Raw genomic sequence first — 21,355 nt, forward strand, 5'->3', positions numbered from 1 at the left:
TCTCGAACGGAACATGTGCGGAGTAAATAGCCCGCTCAAAACGTAGTAGAAAATTGTATAAAGAAGTACATATGTATATCTGATATGTATATGTAAAAGAGATCTTTATAAAGAAAGAGGAAATAATCACCGCATGATGCGCCCGATATATACATGTGGAGATTATCTCCTCTCTCTCTTTACAAAGATTTCTATTTACATGTACATATCTATAAATTTTCTAAAAATATAGGTATGCAATGAGCGCGATAACACTCTATTCACTTCAAATATTTTTAAAGATTTTTAAAGAAGAACGTTTCGGGGGAAGGGAGGGATTGAAATTAATTTTGATATTTAATATGTCATACGCAACTGTTTTAGATAAACTCGTTTATCAGATTTGAAAAAATGATTAATTATTATTATATGAAATATGTTTTTACCCACCCAGATAATGCAAAATAGATTTCTGTTAAGTTAGCAGAAGATAAGAACAAAGTCATTAGATTCGATTGCATTGCAATGTTAAATAATAATGTTAATGTAATGTACATATTTTAGATTTAAATGAGAATATTTTTACGCTAGAATAAAGCGTAAAAAAATCTTTGCATGTTTAAACGAACGATTTTTATGTCTTAAGTCTCTATCGAGCGCTTTCTGTCGAGCAGACAGCACGCTGCAAAACCATCTGCTTTTATACGAGCAAATCTACTCTACTCGTCGATGCTGAGAAGCTTGCCATCCGTGCACAAATTAGACATCCAATGATATCAAAATTGTTATAGATATTTTTATAAAATAAAAATGACAAAATAAAAATTGAAATTTATATAATTTAATATTACGAATATAACATTCAATATATTAGAAAATGTAGAAAAATGTATATTTTACATTATAAATAATACCGCATGTGCTATTAAATATATAAAAAATCACAGCTCTAAGAATATTTTGAAATATAGAAATAAAAAGAAATAAATCTTTATCAAAAATCTAAATCTGAGGGTTATACAAATTTAAATAAATACTTTAATTAATAATATATTTTTCAAATTACGTATTCTTTTAAGATTGTATTATTTAGTGCACGAATGACTTTCCTAGAGGATAAAAAGCATGCATATACAATTATCACAGACTCACCACATTGACGAAATCCTGGAAAGTTACTGCTTGAACACTGGACTCTTTCGCTCTGGTCAGAAGTATATCACGTTTGTTCGTCGGTATCTCTGCCTTCCATTCAGAACTGCTCAAGGCTGTCAAAAAGTCCTCCAGCGGTATCTCTCCAAAACCCTCCGGATCAAACTGGGTAGTAGACAAACAAAATTAGATTCTGCTCCACCGAAAATAGATAAATAAACACCATAAGTGATGCACACCTTGTCAAAGAGCATTCGCCATTTCTGTAACATAAAAACAATAAATATATTTTAGTTAGTCATATTCATTATATACAATTGACATAAAACAGATATCTTGTGAATGAAATTAATTCTTCCAACATCTTAATTGAAAATCTAGTTATTTTGTGCCATGCATTTTATAATTCAAAATACTTAACATTTTATATCTTGAAAAAAATAACGACATAATAGTGTAAACATCATGTAAACCTTCTATTACCGAATCTTTTATTGATAATATAATTAATGATATTGATGAAATAATAATATTTCAATGATTGTAAGAGAAATAATTTATTTTAATAATATTAATAGAAAAATTAGGCAGAAAGAATTAATAGTCTATATCATGATTTCGGGACAATAACTTACATCATTAAGTAATTCCCGCCTATACTCGGATTCGTCAATATCGATCTCCGAGGCCAGATCGGTGTGATCGGTAACGTATCCATCATAATGAGCACTATTCGCCTCGCTGCGTGCATATTCCTCCTCCTCCTCGACAGCACCGGCGATGGTCGGTATAGAGGCACCGTTTGCCAGTAGCATTACCGCGAGCGGCACGAGGTCACCGGGTGAATCTCCTCATTCCTCCCTCTTTCACGTGCTTCCTGAAATACAAAGGGGCTACGTGTTAAACCGTACCATTTTTCAAGCGATCGATTTCGCTAATGTCGACGCCACTTAATATCAGCTCGACATTTTTCGTATTATCGTCCGACGAACGATATCCACGGCACAACGATTGATTCTTGGTCCTGATTTTGCATAAACCCATCGATTACTCTTTATCAAGTATATCTGAAATATATTTGACAAACGCATCTCGTTCCGACGCGAAACATTTCTATTTTGAGCATTTTTTTACTAAATTAATTTATCGCTGTTCTGTATAAATTAAATTATTGCGATATTTAAAGCGACGAAAACAATTTTGCAACTCGCTGTAAAAATATACAGGTGGATATGCAATATATATTTTTATAAAAAAAGTGGAGAATCATTGCGAATTATTTCTGTATGATAATTTGGAGATAGTAGCTTAATCGATTATGCGATTTTACTGATCAAGAGGCTATTCGTCAAGCACATAAGGACGACGGAAATAAGGGTACGAGAGATATTGATCGTCCTTGCACTCCTCAAGGCGCATTAGAGCAATGCCCTTGAAACTAGCCTGCCGTCCTAAAGCGACGCAATGTGGCACAGCATGTTCGCGTGGCGGTGCCGCGCCGTTTCCATGGCAATGCATCGATGATGGGATCGTGCCGACCATCCACCATGGCGCACACACCGTGCACAGGGGTGCATATCTCATGATACTAACGCGAAAAATGCCATATAATTATTGTGCGAAAAATAAACAACGATATCCTGGAGAAATCAAAGTACCCCCTATCTACCTTTGTAAAATTAATAATTATTATTTCAGAGTTTTAATATATTATAATTAATAAAGTTCTCTTGCAAATAATTCTAAAGTTCCTGATATGTTTCAGAAATTTTTCTGGCGATTAAACATAAAAAATAAGAGTCCGAAGATATGGGGGTGCTAAGTTTTTTCATTATATAAAAATTAATAATAACTTTTTTTATCTCAAGCAGAATCGATTTTAGTTATAATAAAACTTTCCGACACTTAAAAAGTTAGTTCTTTTTCAGAGCTCTTAAAAATGATATTTAAAAAGTTAATTTTTTATTAATATTATTATCTTGTATTAGATTATAAAAACGTAAATTTTTTCTTGACGATTAACTGATTAACGCAGAATGTAAATTCATTATCTTACAAATCATACTACATTGCATTTTTAATATTTTAAATAGCGTATATTAAAATCAGAAACACATAGAGAAAAATATAAATTAAATTATTAATAAAAAAAGTAACAATACAATAAAACATAATGAAGTCATTTGCTTGAATTATATAAAATTGTCTACATGTTTTTTAATCTTCTCTTTGCAAAATTCAACTATGAATTATTCTTGGAATATATTTACACTTCTATTCTCTTATATATTCAAGAATAACTTCTTGATACATTCTGTATCATCTACCAATCTGCAAACCATCGCGTAGTTCGATCGACATGAAACCCCATAGCCATAGTGCATCCAAAGCAGTCCCGTCCAAACATATCCGGTCTCCCTTCCTCCCCTCTCTCTCTCTTTCTCTCTCTATCTTTCCCCATCGTATCCTTCTTTCGATGCTCGCGCGAACTACCCTTCGTTTCGGATAGCGCGGGTTACCCCTCAGCCGTCGTCTCGGCTTCCGCAAAACCACCCGCATCCCCAACTCGAGTTCTCTCCACCCCTTATCTGGCTTTCCTCGTGTATCGCGACGATGTCTCATAGATGTGTCGTACTAAACTCGGGGGCTGTTAAACTGGTGAGACGAGCGTAAGGTCGTCGACCTTGGTTCTACAAAAGTACGTAGGGTTATTTGAAAAAGAAAATAAATTCAGAATCTCTCATTATTTCCTCGATATTCTCTGCAGTTTCAACAGATATAAAATATAATATGAAATCTCAAGAGAAATTCTACATTTTTTAATTTTAATGTTCAGAATTTTTGAAATATTTCTCCTATTATTAAATTTGGTACAATTATTTAATGTAATTATTTCTTGCGATATTAAATGATTACATAATTAAAATTGCGCTTTTGCGATAAAATTTAATAAAGATCTAATGAAATTTTCTAGTATATGTAAATTTTATTTGCCCTTTAAATATTTTCATTAATTATTGCAATTGTACTATTGATTATGCTATTAATAAATTAGAATTCCATAAAACGCAATCTTTCACAAATCTAAAATCTTACATCTATAATTCAAGACAGCTTTAAAATCTCGTCAAAATTATTATTCTACGCGGGGTGCAAAGACATCCGGATTCGCTCCTGATGCAGACGTATCCCTTTACAATCCACCCTACTGTGGAGTTGCATTACTTTCGACACTGATCCGTAATGTGAAGTCAGCTTCACACATAAGATACGACACGCAAATAATCATAGCACGTTACTGAAATACTACACACTTTGTAGTCTACATACGTCAATATAATGGAATCCGTATAAATGCACACCTGTGTTCTATGGTAGAAATGCATTCAGAACTACTTACCATATTTATGTTAACGATTATTTGCGAAAGTATGGGCGCAGATAATGGAATACATTTTCCGACATTTTCTTTCAATTGTTTTCCGAGACAAAAATTTTAAAAAGTACAAAGTTGACACAAGACATACTTTTTCATTTATTCATAACTGTTTTAATAATTATTTAATTTTCATTATTAATCTTTTATTGTAATTATCTATTTAACTATTTTCATCGAATATGCGGAATAAAATTATATTTATTATTATCATTTATTTTGTCAGTAAAAATCATTTTATTATTTTTTTTATTCTAATATCTCTCTAAAAAAAACATGTTACTGATTCTCGAAAGTCTCGAAGTCCTTTCGAAAAAAAGCACGCCATTCTTCGGTTTTATATTAAAAAGAATGATTTTTAAAAAATCAATATAAAAAGTTTATTTAAATTCAAATAATATTTTTTGACAGAAATCAGCTGATTAAAGCGTTAATTTGCTAATTAAATTTTAAAATAAAAATATGTTATAAAATTTAGAATAATAATGTTGTAAATAATATATTATTATACTTTAAACTCGAATAATATTTTTTGACAGAAATCAGCTGATAACTGTTAAAAATATTAATCAAGTTAAAAGAACTATAACATATTATTTAAAACATTAGTATTTTAATTTTTAAAACATATTATTTTAATATTTCATTAGCAACCTAACGCTTTAATCAGTTGACTTCTGTCAAAAAATATGAATTATCGGATAAGGTATTACAACATATTATTTACAACATATTTCTATTTTAATTTTTATAAAACATTATTATTTTAAAATTTAGTTAGAAAATTACTTTATTAATATTTTTGACAGATATCAGCTGACTAAAATGTTAATTTTCAAATTAAATTTTAAAATAATATGTTATAAAAATTAAAATATAATAATGTTTTAGATAATATATTATAATACTTAAAACTCGATTATTATTTTATGACAGATATCAACTGATTTCTGCCAAAAATATTAATCGAGTTAAAAGAACATATTATTTAAAACGATTTAAAACACATTATTATTTTAATTTTTAAATATTTTTATTTTAATTTTTTAGAATTTAATTAGCAAATTAACACTTTAAGTAGCTGATTTCTGTCAAAAATTATTAATAAATATATATATAGATTATATTATAGATATATGTTATACTTTAAATTTGATTAATATTTTTAACTGTTATCAGCTGATTTCTAAATCAATTCTAAGTCAAAAATATTAATCGAGTTTAAAGAATTATAACATATTATTTAAAACATTATTATTTTATAATTTTTATATCATATTATTTTAAAAATTAATTAGCAAATTGACGTTTTAATCAGTTAATATCTGTTAAAAAATATTAATAAAGTTAAAATTTGCCAACTAAATTTTTAAAAAATATGTTTAAAAATTAAAATAGAAATAAAAATATGTTGTAAATAATATGTAATAATATCTTATTTGCGATTAATATTTTTTGATAGAATCAACTGATAGCTATGTAAACCTAGCACCAGACTTTTTAAAAATTAATTTTTTAAAACGGAAAATGATAGCATTTCGTTTGTAGTTGTTTGTAATAATAATAATTTCGTTTGTAGTTTTATCAATTAATAAATAAAAAAAATTTTTTTAATGACTCGCACTCGACATTGAGATATCGCAAATCCGCTTGCGCAGTCTTCTTTAGAATCGTTTGTAGTTGTTTGTAGTAATTTTCCTTTCGTTTGTAGTTGAGCGGTTTAAAAGTTATAAACGATTGTTTATTCGTCCAAGAGATAAATTTGTTATTTTTAAAGATATCGCAAATCCGCTTGCGCAGTCTTCTTTAGAATCGTTTGTAGTTGTTTGTAGTAATTTTCCTTTCGTTTGTATAATAGTTGTGCGGTTCAAAAGTTATAAACAATTGTTTATTCGTCCAAGAGGTAAATTTGTTAATTTTAAAGATATCGCAAATCCGCTTGCGCAGTCTTCTTTAGAATCGTTTGTAGTTGTTTGTAGTGATTTTCCTCTCAGTTATAATTAAATTCAACTCAGTTATAATTTATAACTTTTGAACCGCTCAACTACAAACGAAAGGAAAATTACTACAAACAACTACAAACGATTCTAAAGAAGACTGCGCAAGCGGATTTGCGATATCTCAATGTCGGGTGCGAGTCATTTAAAAAATTTTTTTTATTTATTAATTGATAAAACTACAAACAAAATTATTGTTACTACAAACAACTACAAACGAAATGCTATCATTTTCCGTTTAAAAAAATTAATTTTTAAAAAGTCGGGTGCTAGGTTCACATAGCTAAATGATTTTTATTGATCTTTACACGGTCCTGGAATCGCAAACCTAAGTAGTAAGCCCAGAGATTGGTCAGCCTAATCGCACCTACGAAGTCGGAAGTATACGAATACGTTGAGAGCGGCCGCAAGGCAGAGACGCGTGTAAAAATATTTAAAATAAACAAAATTTATATAAAATGATCTTTATTGATCTTTACGGTCCTTGTATCGCGAGTCTAAGTAGTAAACCCTAAGATTGGTCAGCCTAATACGTTGAGAGCGGACGCGAGGCGGAGACATATGTAAAATATTATTTTAAAAAACGAAATATATATATATATACATATATAAAATAATCTTAATTAATCTTTACAGTCCTGCATCGCGACCGTAAGTAGTAAGCCCAAAGATTGTTCAGTCTAATCGCAACTACGTTATTGAAAATACGCGAATACATTGAAAGCGACCGCGAATCGGAGACACATGTAAAATATTATTTAAAAAAAAGCGAAATATATATAAAATGATCTTTATTGATCTTTACGGTCCTTGTATCGCGAGCCTAAGTAGTAAGTCCAGAGACTGGTCAGCCTAATACGTTGAGAACAGACGCGAGGCGGAGACACGAGACACGTGTGAAATATTATTTAAAAAAACGAAATATATAAAAATGGAAGTGATCTTCATTGATCTTTACGGTCCTTGTATCGCGAGCCTAAGTAGTAAGCCCAGAGATTGGTCAGCCTAATCGCATCTACGTGGTCGAAAGTCGCGAATACATTGAAAGCGAGGTGGAAACGCGTGTGAAAATATTATTTAAAAAAGCGAAATATATAAAATGATTTTTTATTACTCTTTACGGTCCTGTATCGCGAGCCTAAGTAGTAAGCCCAGAGATTGGTCAGCCTAATCGCCTCTACGTGGTCGAAAGTCGCGAATACATTGAAAGCGAGGTGGAAATGCGTGTGAAAATATTATTTAAAAAAGCGAATCATATAAAATGATTCCTTATTAATCTTTACGGTCCTGTATCGCGAGCCTATAAGTAGTAAGCCCAGAGATTGGTCAGTTTAATCGCACCTACGTGGTCGAAAGTCGCGAATACATTGAAAGCGAGGTGGAAACGCGTGTGAAAATATTATTTAAAAAAGCGAAATATATAAAATAATTTTTTATTACTCTTTACGGTCCTTGTATCGCGAGCCTAAGTAGTAAGCCCAGAGATTGGTCAGCCTAATCGCCTCTACGTGGTCGAAAGTCGCGAATACATTGAAAGCGAGGTGGAAACGCGTGTGAAAATATTATTTAAAAAAGCGAAATATATAAAATGATTTTTTATTACTCTTTACGGTCCTGTATCGCGAGCCTAAGTAGTAAGTCCAGAGAGACTGGTCAGCCTAATCGCATCTACGTGGTCGAAAGTCGCGAATACATTGAAAGCGAGGTGGAAACGCGTGTGAAAATATTATTTAAAAAAGCGAATCATATAAAATGATTCTTTATTAATCTTTACGGTCCTGTATCGCGAGCCTATAAGTAGTAAGCCCAGAGATTGGTCAGTTTAATCGCACTTACGTGATCGAAAGTCGCGAATTCATTGACAGCGAGGTGGAAACGCGCCTAAAAATATTATTTAAAAAAACAAAATATATAAAATGATAGCTATGTGAACCTAGCACCCAACTTTTTAAAAATTAAGTTTTTAGCATTTCGTTTGTAGTAACAATAATTTCGTTTGTAGTTTTATCAATTAATAAATTTAAAAAATTTTTTTAATGACTCGCACCCGACATTGAGATATCGCAAATCCGCTTGCGCAGTCCTTCTTTAGAATCGTTTGTAGTTGTTTGTAGTGATTTTCCTTTCATTTGTAGTTGAGCGGTTCAAAAGTTATAAATTATAACTAAGTTATAACTTTTGAACCGCTCAACTACAAACGAAAGGAAAATCACTACAAACAACTACAAACAATTCTAAAGAAGACTGTGCAAGCGGATTTGCGATATCTTTAAAATTAACAAATTTACCTCTTGGACGAATAAACAATTGTTTATAACTTTTAAACCGCTCAACTACAAACGAAAGGAAAATTACTACAAACAACTACAAACGATTCTAAAGAAGACTGCGCAAGCGGATTTGCGATATCTTTAAAATTAACAAATTTACCTCTTGGACGAATAAACAATTGTTTATAACTTTTGAACCGCTCAACTATATATATACAAACGAAAGGAAAATTATTACAAACAACTACAAACGATTCTAAAGAAGACTGCGCAAACGGATTTGCGATACCTCAATGTCGAGTGCGAGTCATTAAAAAAATTTTTTTTATTTATTAATTGATAAAACTACAAACGAAATTATTGTTACTACAAACAACTACAAACGAAATGCTGTCATTTTTCGTTTTAAAAAATTAATTTTTAAAAAGTGCTAGACTAGGTTCACATAGCTTCAACTGATATCTGTTAAAAATAATAATTGAGTTTTAAGCATTATAATATATTATTTAAATCATATTATTTTAATTTTTATAACATATTATTTTAAAATTTAATTTTTAAATTAATATTTTAATCAGCTAATTTCTGTCAAAAAATATTAATACAGCGTTAATATGCTAATTACATTTTGAAATAATAATGTGTCAAAAAAATTAAATGTTAATATGTTGTAAATAATAAGCGAGATAATAAGTTATAATGCCTCATCTGCAATTAATATTTTTTTATAGAAATCAGCTGATAACTGTCAAAAATATTAATTGAGTGTAACGAATTATAACATATTATTTAAAACATATTACTATTTTACATTTTATAACATATTATTATTTTAAAAATTAATTAGCAAATTAACGCTTTTTTAATCAGTTGATATCTGCTAAAAATTATTAATAAAGCGTTAATTTGCTAATTCAATTTAAAAATAATAATATGTTATAAAATGCAAAATAGTAATATGTTGTAAATAATGAGTTATAATGCCTCATCTGCGATTAATATTTTTTGACAGAAATCAGCTGATAACTGTCAAAAATATTAATCGCAGACAAGGCATTATAACTTATTATTAACAACATATTACTATTTTACATTTTGTAACTTATTATTATTTTAAAATTTAATTAGCTTTATTAATATTTTATGACAGAAATCAGCTGATTAAAACCTTAATTTGCTAATTAAATTTTAAAATAAAAATATGTTATAGAAATTAAAATAATAATGTTGTAAATAATATATTATCATACTTTAAACTCAAATAATATTTTTTGACAGAAATCAGCTGATAACTGTTAAAAATATTAATCGAGTTAAAAGAACTAATAACATATTATTTAAAACATTACTATTTTAATTTTTAAAACATATTATTATTTAAAATTTAATTAGCAAATTAATCAGTTGATTTCTGTCAAAAATATTAATAAAGTAAAAATTTAATAACTAAATTTTAAAATAATAATATGTTATAGAAAATTAAAATAGAAATATATTGTAAATAATATGTTATTATACATTATACCTTATCTGCGATATTTTTTTACAGAAATCAGCTGATATCTGTCAAAAATAATAATCGAGTTTTAAGTATTAAAATATATTATTTAAAACATTATATTTTAATTTTTATAACATTATTATTTTAAAATTTAATTTGCAAATTAACATTTTAGTCAGCTGATATCTGTCAAAAATATTAATAAAGTAATTTTCTAACTAAATTTTAAAATAATATTTTATAAAAATTAAAATAGAAATATGTTGTAAATAATATGTTATAATTTATAATACCTTATCCGATAATTGATATTTTTTGACAGAAGTCAACTGAAGTGTTAGGTTGCTAATTAAATTTTAAAATAATAATTTGTTATAAAAATTAAAATAGTAATATGTTGTAAATTATATGATATAATACTTTATCCTCGAATTAATTTTTTAATCAGTTGATTGCTGCTGTCAAAAAATTAATAAATTGAAAATTTGTTAATTAAATTTTAAAATAATGTTATAATTATATTACTATTTTAATATTTTTAACATTTTATTATTTTAAAATTTAATTAGCAAATTCACGCTTTATTAATAATTTTTAGCAGATATCAACTAATTAAAAAAGCGTTAATTTGCTAATTAAATTTTAAAATAAAAATATGTTATAAGAATTAAAATAATAATGTTATAAATAATATGTTATAATACTTTAAACACGATTAATATTTTTGACAGTTATCAGCTGATTTCTGTCAAAAAATATTAATCGCAGATGAGGTATTATAACTTATTATTTACAACATATTACTATTTTACATTTTATAACATATTATTATTTTAAAATTGAATTAGCAAATTAACGCTTTATCAATAATTTTTAGCAGATATCAACTGATTAAAAAAGCGTTAATTTGCTAATTAATTTTTAAAATAATAATATGTTATAAAATGTAAAATAGTAATATGTTGTAAATAATAAGTTATGATGTTTCATCTGCGATTAATATTTCTGACAGTTATCTTAGCTGATTTCTGTCAAAAAATATTAATCGCAGATGAGGCATTATAACTTATTATTTACAACATATTACTATTTTACATTTTATAACATATTATTATTACAAAATTGAATTGGCAAATTAACGCTTTATTAATATATTTTGACAGAAATTAACTGATTAAAGCGTTAATTTGCTAATTAATTTTTAAAATAAAAATATGTTATAAAAGTTAAAATAATAATATGTTTTAAATAATATGTTATAATTCCTTAAACTCGATTAATATTTTTGACAGTTATCAGCTGATTTCTGTCAAAAATATTCAAGTTTAAAGAATTATAACATATTATTTTAATTTTAAAATTTAATTAGCAAATTTATGCTTTAATCAGCTGATTTCTGTCAAAAAATATTAATCAAGTTATAGCAAAGTTTATATAAAAATATCACTCTTTTTTACATCTTTAAAATCGAGAAATATCGCGCGCTTGTGTTGTTCTAGTATTTTTATATTTTTAATGTTATTTTTTTCTTACTTGAGTTAAAGAACTGAAATACCGAATTTCAGTATTTTAAATAATCTTAAAGTGTGCAGTTAGTTTAGATGAGAATATTTTAACTCTGCTTTGTTTTTGTAAAATGTTTTGATTACTTCGACTTCGAACATGAGTAATAATATTCGTGTGAGCATTGCCATAGCATAAATCATAAATAAACCGAGCATTGATGATATAGTTTAAGTTTAAAAAGTAGCTAGAAAGAGATCAAAGATATATAACCTGACGCCTGACGCTCGCTCAATGCGAGCGTACACACACGCAAAATGCACACACATGTATATACATATAAACACAAGCCAGCAGTTCAAGAGAGAAAACATTTTTAGATAATGACAGATAAGTTTTCTCTTTTTCTCTCTTCTTTTTTGAACTCGATCCTTATATGTACTAAACAAATTCTCGATTTATCTTCACATTGTTTATGAGCGTATATATCAATATTAGGTTAGATTATCACAATCGATTTTAGGCGCTACTTGTAATATATAATATTCATAATATATAATACCGAAATGTGTCTACCTTTTGCAGGGAACGCAGTCCGCCGTTGAGGAGATAACCCAGGAGCAGCGAACAGGCACGAAGAAACACATTCTCGATCGCCAGATCAAAATTTCGCAGTCCGGCGCATTGCGAAAAGTTGTGCGCGGGCGCGATACAAAGCACTAACGTAACGACACGAAATGTTGATCTTCGAAACACTGGCGAAACCGCGGAACCCGATTATGTCACCGACGACATGCGATGCACGCGCGCGAAAATTGCATCGACTTACGAACGAAACGAATGTAGCCGCGGAATCAGCCGGCCGGCCGCCATGTATGTAGGTTAGATCCTTCTTTTCGTCAGAAGCCGGTCGCTTCCGTCCACATGAGAATCAAGGATATCTCGTCGCGGAAGAGCTTGTTATTGGCGAAATTACCGAATAAATGAAACACTCTCGTCTTTCTCGACAGCTTTGCCGATTAATTAATATCCATGATCATAGATCATAACATGATCATGCATGTAATTGAAGTATTGTCCCACAGAAACTGTGTTCAAATCGAACGATTAACAGACGAGATAAATTGGGATCCAGATATACTTATGATATATATTGAACCTATTTATCGCGGCGTTCTCGATCCGTACCTCGGCACTCGTCGATCGGGTTCGTGAACGAAATCGGCAGCCTTGTATACTGTGTTGTTACACTCGCGATTAGCCGAACGCGCGACATGCGGAACTGCGGCACACGCATGATCGATAATACAGGTTGTCGCGTGGCGATGGCGCTGAAGGAGGAGGGGGAGGGGGGAGGCGATCGCACGTGACAAGTCACCTGATCACGTTCGAGCGCGTGCAATTGTCGCGCGGCGCCGATCACACGTGACGGAATTATTTGATCGTCCAAGCGACGAGTCACCTGATCTAGCTCGCGGCGCGAAAACGTCGTCGTCGAACGTGCATAAAAAAATGCAACGAGACCCGAATGTTTCGTTCTTGCGAATGCAATGTCGACGACGCTAGCGGCGGAAAACGCGTCGCGCGACTGACGGCAGGTCTTGCCGCCCTCGCGCTGATTCATCCTCGACGTTTCCCCCGCTATCTACCAACGACCCCTTCGATTCATTTCGCCAACGCGCGCGTTGTTCGTTCGACCCCAACGGTGCAGTAGATATACGAACATGCACGCGTACTCAACGTCGCTTTGTATAGTCGTCGACGAGGCGCTAATTAATGGACCCTCGCAATACACTTTTCCCGTAATTGCAGAGATTCAGAGCGTTCGGCAAAAATTTCTCTCTAATATGATCTATTTTCGAAATATCGCGATCGTCTATTTCTTCTCCTTTAACTCTTATATCTACCTTATATTTAATATCGTACAACATATATAATATATGATATAATGACAGACAATAGGAATATGATAAGAGATTTATGAACTATGTAATAATTTAATTTCAATTTTTAAAGCTCTATTTATATATAAAAAGTATTTGTTTTTCTAAATTTTTATATAATTTATATATATATTTAGAGTTAATTTAAAATTCACAGGGATGTATAACCATGAAAGCATCTTTTTTCTGTACAGTAATTGAAATAATTCAGTTTTGCAAATTTGATTTTCTCTTATATAACATATAGGTTGTATAAGTTATTTTTGAAGTTATATTTGAAAATAGACACATAATTCATGAGAAAAAATGAACAGATAATTTGTCTTTTACTTTACAAAAGAGCTACAAAGTAATCTTGTTTGCAAAAATAGTTTATCCTCGTTTATTCTCATACTGCATTTTTACGTTTCAGAGGTATTTTAAATCTCAAGCTAATATCGACCAGCCGGCTCTGAGCAAATTCCACAGCCATAAATACATTGTAGCGAGAGATCGAAGATTAAAAAAGTCGGTCGCACGATATAGTGTATGTATTACATAAAGCATGCGAATTAAATTTGCAACAAGTTGTGCACGTATGTGCACGAGAAACGATTCTTCCAAGCCTCAAAGATCGCCATGATCGATATGGAGATTTGCTTACCATTATATATTCATCATTCTATTATCGATATTTTTTAAACAACACGCTTTATTTGGAATGCAAATTAAAGAATATGTGAGAAAATTTCGATTGTTTAGAGAGGATACCGTACTTACTTCATTATTAGAGGTTGCGGAATGTTTAATCGTGGCGTAAACGATGTAATTTCTTGTGCAAGGAGAGTAAAGATGTAAGAATACAATTTGCGATAATTTTTCTGCAATCCACAATGAATATATAATAGAGATGTACAACAAACGTGGTAAGTTTATCGATAGTTTCGAGAAATGGTTTTTGCTAGGTAATTTCAGATGACAACGAACAAGAACTAGACTAGGGAGAGATTTGGCTCCCTGGATTGCCGCTCTAGAACTTCTCCCTAATTCATGGCAACCAGCCATACAGGGTTCTGCATTGCGGGCGCTGCTCTCGCCGCCTCGCGAAGATGATATATTAGGTTAGAACAACATTGTCATGCCTCGACTTTGACGTGGAGCTCTCGCGCCGAGTTTTCGCGACATACGAAGACGAATGAGGAACGGCAGCAAGGAGGTAACCATGTCGTATCTACGGGATTGGCGACAGGCTTTGCGCGCACCACATGTCTACCGAGTGGCGAGTAGCACCTTCCGCATTCAGAGCCAGTTCCTGGCGCTGATCCTCCTCATCGTCAGCGTGCCGGTCCTGTTCTTCACATACCGGGTCGTGTGCTCGCCGCCAAACCAGATCCCGACTCAGTGTCGTTATTACAAGTATAACAGGACTTATCCCACCTCGACGCCCATCAGGACTTCCAAGGGGATGACCTACAGGATAGCGATAGTGAGCGACCTCGATCACGATTCCAAGCTCGCAGACAAGAGGGACACGTGGCATAGTCTCATGAAGACTGGCAGTTTCTACTGGAATCCTACTAATAATTATCTGTCTGTTATCTGGGACGACAGAACTGTCACATTGTCCTCGTCGCTGTCTATGAAAGGACGCGGAATGGAATTGTCGGAATTGGTGACGTTTGACGGTCGCCTATTGTCCTTCGATGATCGTACAGGAATGATATACTTCATTGAAGGTGATCAAGTTTATCCGTGGGTTATCCTGATGGATGGCAACGGTAAAAATAACAAAGGTATGTAAGTTGCGAGTAATTAATATTATTGTTGCTCTCGTGTAGCATGCAAGACATTTCTTTTATCTATTTTTAGGATTTAAGTCCGAATGGGCAACTATCAAAGATGAACAATTATATGTTGGCAGTATGGGAAAAGAATGGACTACACCATCCGGTGAATTTGAGCATAACAATCCATTATGGATAAAAGTAGTATCACCACGTGGGGAGACACATTCTCTCAATTGGATTTCCTACTACAAACGATTAAGGCAAGCGATTAACATCGAATATCCAGGTATGAGAATACTTATAATTTGTGACTGCATGAATTAATTCATTTTATATATATGCTTTGCATAGGTTATATGATACATGAATCGGGAGCTTGGAGTGATATACACAAGAGCTGGTTTTTCTTGCCCAGAAGATGTTCCCATGAACGTTACAACGAAACAAGAGATGAGACAATGAGCTGTAATATCATGCTGACTGCAGATGAAAACTTTATTGATATTAAAGTGCGTTTTTAATAATTGCTTACATCAGATATATTTTGATATCTTGTTAGATTGTAGCTACAGTTTTGAAATTTATTGCAGGTTACTCACATTGGAGATCTAATTCCAATCAGAGGTTTTTCCAGTTTCAAATTTCTTCCTGGTTCACAGGACTCTATCATAGTAGCATTGAAGACTGAGGAGTATCAAGGACGCACTGCTACATATATCATGGCCTTCACAATAGAAGGAACAATAATAATGCCGGAGAGCAAAGTGATGGACAAAAAATTCGAAGGACTAGAATTTATATGACATTCCATTTAGGAATAGTCATCAATTTAATAAAATTGTAAATAGGTGTACAGAGAATGCATAACTTTAAATTTCTACAACTAAAGTTGCTGAAAATTTAAGCATTATAAATAAGCTAAGATCGTTTCTTTGAATGATCAATATTGCTACATTCAAAATGCCAGGGTACAAATTTTATGATCTCGTTAGAGATCAAGAATAGTAATAATATAAGAATATGTACACTGGATAACAATTGTAAATATGCATGTATATATTAATCATTGTATTTTGAATCAGTACTTTTATTGTATTTTATACGTAAGTTTGCGATTGTGTTAAAAACACGAGAATATATGATATATATTTCATTGTGTGTATATCATATATTACCTATACAATTATTCCTAAAAACTAAAATATTTAAAAAATTTTTAAATTAATAAATTTTTTTATAATTCGATAATTCAAGCAAACGTTTTCAAATGTCTGACACAGTATAGAAGGATTCTATAAAAGTGCACTAGATATCTAAACATGTCTCATAGATTTGTCTTTATGTTTTTTGGATTTTATATTAAATATCAAATTTGCTTCCTCTTATGTTTCCTCGTTCCGCGCGCGTTCAGGGTCACAATACTTCCAGGTGAAAATCAATAATACATGTATATATATCTAGACAGAAGGTGGTGGCAGCAGCATTGCGTTTCTTCGTGGCAGGGTTTAGTCAACCCGATGCACTACGGGGACACACAGTTTAGCTCCAACGTGTGTTACATGAATTACTGTTCGCGTATAGTTGTATACAACACTTGTTCGCAATTTTTTTCAAAGAGTCTTTAACATTAGACGATATGTTAACGTTCGGTAATTATCGAATTGTCATGAGAAACGGAAGCGGTATAAAAATTTTACATTTAGAGACTGAGTCTTCCTGTAACCTGCATTTACACTCTTGCATTTAGAGAGAGAGATGCGAATGAAAATCGTTATTACTCCAGAAATCTTGAAGAATGGGACACTCGACAAAGGATTCCGGCTATTCATTACATCATATATAAGTGTTATGAAAAGAAAAATTCGATAAAAAGAAAGTAAAAGTGCATTAATCTAGAGATTGCGAAAGATTACATACAATAGAAAGTTATATAACAAATGCACAAGCAGCTTAAATTATTTAATGACATCAAGCCTTTATGTGTTGGAATATATTTTATTGTTACATGCAAAGAATATAAGTTCGTTCTATATTCGCTCAATTTAAAATGCCTCGGCAAAAAAATCATTACTATTTCATATAAAACATTAATATTTAATGTTACGAAGAAGGAATGTCGCGATACTTAAATATGAAAAACGAGTTAAAAACAGTTTTTCCTACTCTACGACCTTTGCAAGGAGAAAATATAGCGCCCGAAAGGATGCCTCGTATCACTTCTAGTAATGACGATAACGCGATCGCAAGGCAATTAGCACTCTCGTGACGTAAATAATTATAATCCGTGAACTGTATTTCTCCGTAGCTATTGAATTTGTCTCTCGGAACAAATAAGTTTCGAGTAAGTCGTACGATTATTTAGCATATTATGCTCGCGGGAATAAGTGACCTTGATACAAATCTCGACTGATGAGTCCCGCGTGGCAGAAAGATGCTGTCCACTTGACAAACATGTGACCGACAGGTTCGCAAAAGATTTTTATCGTCTAAATATTATGCTGAAATCATTTTCGAACATAATGGCGACGGGGGAAAACTCGACGAAGGAGTGGAACGTCGCTAGAACCGGTATTTCCCTGCTGCTGAACAACAAAATCGAGGAGGCTGAGGCTCTGTTTACCGAACATCCTCATAGCTTCCATGTCAAAGCCGGCCGCTGCTTTGTCCTCTTCATGGTATGTAATCGCATGATGAGGCATATCGATTCTACAATACGCTCCGACGAAGTATATACTTAACATCTCAAGGCCGCGAAAGAATGTTGTTACCTAATCGGCTTTAATAATAAACGCGAAAACGCACCGATATGCATCGGAAAATAAAAGATCAATATCAATCTTTAGTATAGGCAAATTAAATAAAGATTAACTTAATTCCGTTATGATGTATGATAAAAAACAACGAAAAAATAAAACAACCACATGCTCCAATTTATAAAAGAAACAAGATATACGCTTAAATATTTTAATGTCCGATAATTTCTAATGTAATTTAATTAATCTTGCAGAATGCCTTGATGACTTTCGAAGATGATAAGCTCCAGCAAGCTATGTTGTTGCTTAAAGATATGGAACGAGAATGTGCAAACGATATCGGTTGGCTGAAGTCTGTAAAAAGTAAAGTGTTTCGAGCAGAAGAAACCGGCGTAAGTTTTCTCAATGGAATATTAATGTAGTTTCGTTTACAATTAGTTAAATTGTTATGTATACTAGAAACACAAGCGCGCGCTACGAGCGCGCCATTCTTCAATTTTATATTGAAAAGAGCGATATTTTCAAAAAAATAATATAAAGTTTGTTTTAACTTCATATTTTTTGACAGAAATCAGCTGATAACTATCAAAAATAATAAACAAACTCAAAATATTATAACATGATATTTAAAATATATTATTATTTTAATTTTTATAACATATTATTTAAAAATTTAAATAGTAAATTAACACTTTAATCAGCTGATTTCTGCCAAAAGATATTAATAAAGCGAAAACTTGCTTATTAAATTTTAAAATAATAAAATGTTCTAAAAATTAAAATAAGAATATGTTTTAAATAATATATCATAATTCTTTAAACTCGATTAATATTTCTGACAGTTATCAGCTGATTTCTAACAAAAAATATTAATGGCAGATAAAGCATTATAACTTATTATTTACAATATATTATAATTTTAATATTTATAACATAATATTACTTTAAAATTGAATTAGCAAATTAACGCTTTATTAATATTTCCTTTTCTAAAAAAGACGTGTTATATCGATAGTCGAAAGTCTCGAAGTGACTTAAGGCATAAAGTTGCCTCTTTTGTCCAGTGATATATAAAGTGCGTGTTATTTTTTTATTCTTTTTGACTCGCATTAATAATTTTATGTTAATGATTAAATAATTGCGCGACGAAAAAGCTAAACGTAGTGCGAAATTGTTGACTCGTACTACTTAATATATCTATATTCTTACTTTGCACATAATAAAATTATGATATATAAGGTGCATATAATTTTTTATTGTTCTTAATTTGTATTAATTACTTTACATTAATAGCTGAGTGATTGCGTGACGAATAATAATCTTACACTATTGAAATATATACAAGATTAATTTTTGGCGCGTTTTAAAATATTGAAAATTCAAATATTTAAGCCGCAGATCCAATACCACGCACAATTATATTACGTATATTATATCAAAAAGTTTGTAGGCTGGTATGCTGATGGTACCATCATAATGTGCATATAATGTACTGTTAAAATATATATAACATTAATTTTTGGCTCGTTTTCATATATTGAAAATTCAAATTTTTAAGACGCTGACCCCATATGGCGCGGTTACAATTAACGTATAATAAGTCAAAAAGTTTGTACGCAGGAATGCTGATGGTACCATCACAATGTGCATATAAGGTACTGTTAAAATATATATAACATTAATTTTTAGCTCGTTTTAAAATATTGAAAATTCAAATTTTTAAGACGCTGACCCCATATGGCGCGGTTACAATTAACGTATAATAAGTCAAAAAGTTTGTACGCAGGAATGCTGATGGTACCATCATAATGTGCATATAATGTACTGTTAAAATATATATAACATTAATTTTTGGCTCGTTTTAAAATATTGGAAATTCAAATTTTTAAGACGCTGACCCCATATGGCGCGGTTACAATTAACGTATAATAAGTCAAAAAGTTTGTACGCAGGAATGCTGATGGTACCATCATAATGTGCATATAATGTACTGTTAAAATATATATAACATTAATTTTTGGCTCGTTTTAAAATATTGAAAAATCAAATTTTTAAGCCGCTGACCCCATATGGCGCGGTTACAATTAACGTATAATAAGTCAAAAAGTTTGTACGCAGGAATGCTGATGGTACCATCATAATGTGCATATAATGTACTGGTAAAATATATATAACATTAATTTTTGGCTCGTTTTAAATTATTGAAAATTCAAATTTTTAAGCCGCTGACCCCATAGGGCGCGGTTACAATTAACGTATAATAAGTCAAAAAGTATGTACGCAGGAATGCTGATGGTACCATCATAATGTGCATATAATGTACTGTTAAAATATATATAACATTAATTTTTGGCTCGTTTTAAAATATTGAAAATTCAAATTTTTAAGCCGCTGACCCCATATGGCGCGGTTACAATTTACGTATAATAAGTCAAAAAGTTTGTACGCTGGTATGCTGATGGTACCATCATAATGTGCATATAATGTACTGTTAAAATATATATAACATTAATTTTTGGCTCGTTTTAAAATATTGAAAAATCAAATTTTTAAGCCGCTGACCCCATATGGCGCGGTTACAATTAACGTATAATAAGTCAAAAAGTTTGTACGCAGGAATGCTGATGGTACCATCATAATGTGCATATAATGTACTGTTAAAATATATATAACATTAATTTTTGGCTCGTTTGGAAATATTGAAAATTCAAATTTTTAAGCCGCTGACCCCATATGGCGCGGTTACAATTTACGTATAATAAGTCAAAAAGTTTGTACGCTGGTATGCTGATGGTACCATCATAATGTGCATATAATGTACTGTTAAAATATTTATAACATTAATTTTTGGCTCGTTTTTAAATATTGAAAATTCAAATTTTTAAGCCGCTGACCCCATATGGCTCGGTTACAATTTACGTATAATAAGTCAAAAAGTTTGTACGCTGGAATCCTGATGGTACCGTCATAATGTACATATAATGTAGTGTTAAAATATATATAACATTAATTTTTGGCTCGTTTTAAAATATTGAAAATTCAAATTTTTAAACCG

At 31.0% G+C, this 21,355-nt stretch overlaps 3 protein-coding genes across 4 annotated transcripts in view; 2 read left to right on the forward strand and 1 right to left on the reverse strand.

The window, feature by feature from the left end:
- Nucleotides 1–14,562, reverse strand: part of Stet (stem cell tumor) — a 364,546-nt gene extending 349,984 nt beyond the window's left edge. The window contains exons 1-4 of one of the 2 annotated variants that reach the window (XM_083034856.1): nt 14,541–14,562; nt 1,767–2,008; nt 1,371–1,394; nt 1,132–1,296 (exon numbers count right to left, since the gene is read on the reverse strand). In XM_083034856.1, coding sequence (XP_082890982.1) covers nt 1,132–1,296; nt 1,371–1,394; nt 1,767–1,946 — 369 coding nt within the window. In that variant the 5' untranslated portion in view covers nt 1,947–2,008; nt 14,541–14,562. Of the gene's footprint in view, nt 1–1,131; nt 1,297–1,370; nt 1,395–1,766; nt 2,009–12,414; nt 13,410–14,540 lie in introns of those variants that run through there. The other variant, XM_083034855.1, reaches the window with a different exon arrangement.
- LOC145934442 (soluble calcium-activated nucleotidase 1) lies at nt 14,145–16,675 on the forward strand. The gene is made up of 4 exons (XM_083034857.1): nt 14,145–15,553; nt 15,630–15,833; nt 15,899–16,056; nt 16,138–16,675. Exons 1-4 carry the CDS (start codon nt 14,956–14,958, stop codon nt 16,348–16,350), a joined length of 1,173 nt encoding a protein of 390 aa, XP_082890983.1. The 5' UTR covers nt 14,145–14,955; the 3' UTR covers nt 16,351–16,675.
- A 363-nt stretch (nt 16,676–17,038) lies between these two features.
- LOC145934340 (tetratricopeptide repeat protein 39C) overlaps nt 17,039–21,355 on the forward strand; it is a 66,069-nt gene continuing 61,752 nt past the window's right edge. Inside the window, exons 1-2 of the mRNA XM_083034701.1 lie at nt 17,039–18,222; nt 18,555–18,692. Coding sequence (XP_082890827.1) covers nt 18,043–18,222; nt 18,555–18,692 — 318 coding nt within the window. The 5' untranslated portion in view covers nt 17,039–18,042. The remainder of the gene's footprint in view (nt 18,223–18,554; nt 18,693–21,355) is intronic.

This window comes from Prenolepis imparis, unplaced genomic scaffold (genome assembly GCF_030444845.1).
Source record: "Prenolepis imparis isolate NDT839.2.m4 unplaced genomic scaffold, iyPreImpa1.0 SCAF_3, whole genome shotgun sequence".
Taxonomy (NCBI): Eukaryota; Metazoa; Arthropoda; class Insecta; order Hymenoptera; family Formicidae; genus Prenolepis; species Prenolepis imparis.

Excerpts from the sequence above, each read along its gene's own strand:
- LOC145934442 (XM_083034857.1), top strand. The coding sequence starts at position 14,956 with ATGAGGAACGGCAGCAAGGAGGTAACCATGTCGTATCTACGGGATTGG. Across the intron at positions 15,554-15,629 it reads CAACGGTAAAAATAACAAAG|GATTTAAGTCCGAATGGGCA; the intron begins GTATGTAAGTTG and ends ATCTATTTTTAG. Across the intron at positions 16,057-16,137 it reads AAAACTTTATTGATATTAAA|GTTACTCACATTGGAGATCT; the intron begins GTGCGTTTTTAA and ends AATTTATTGCAG.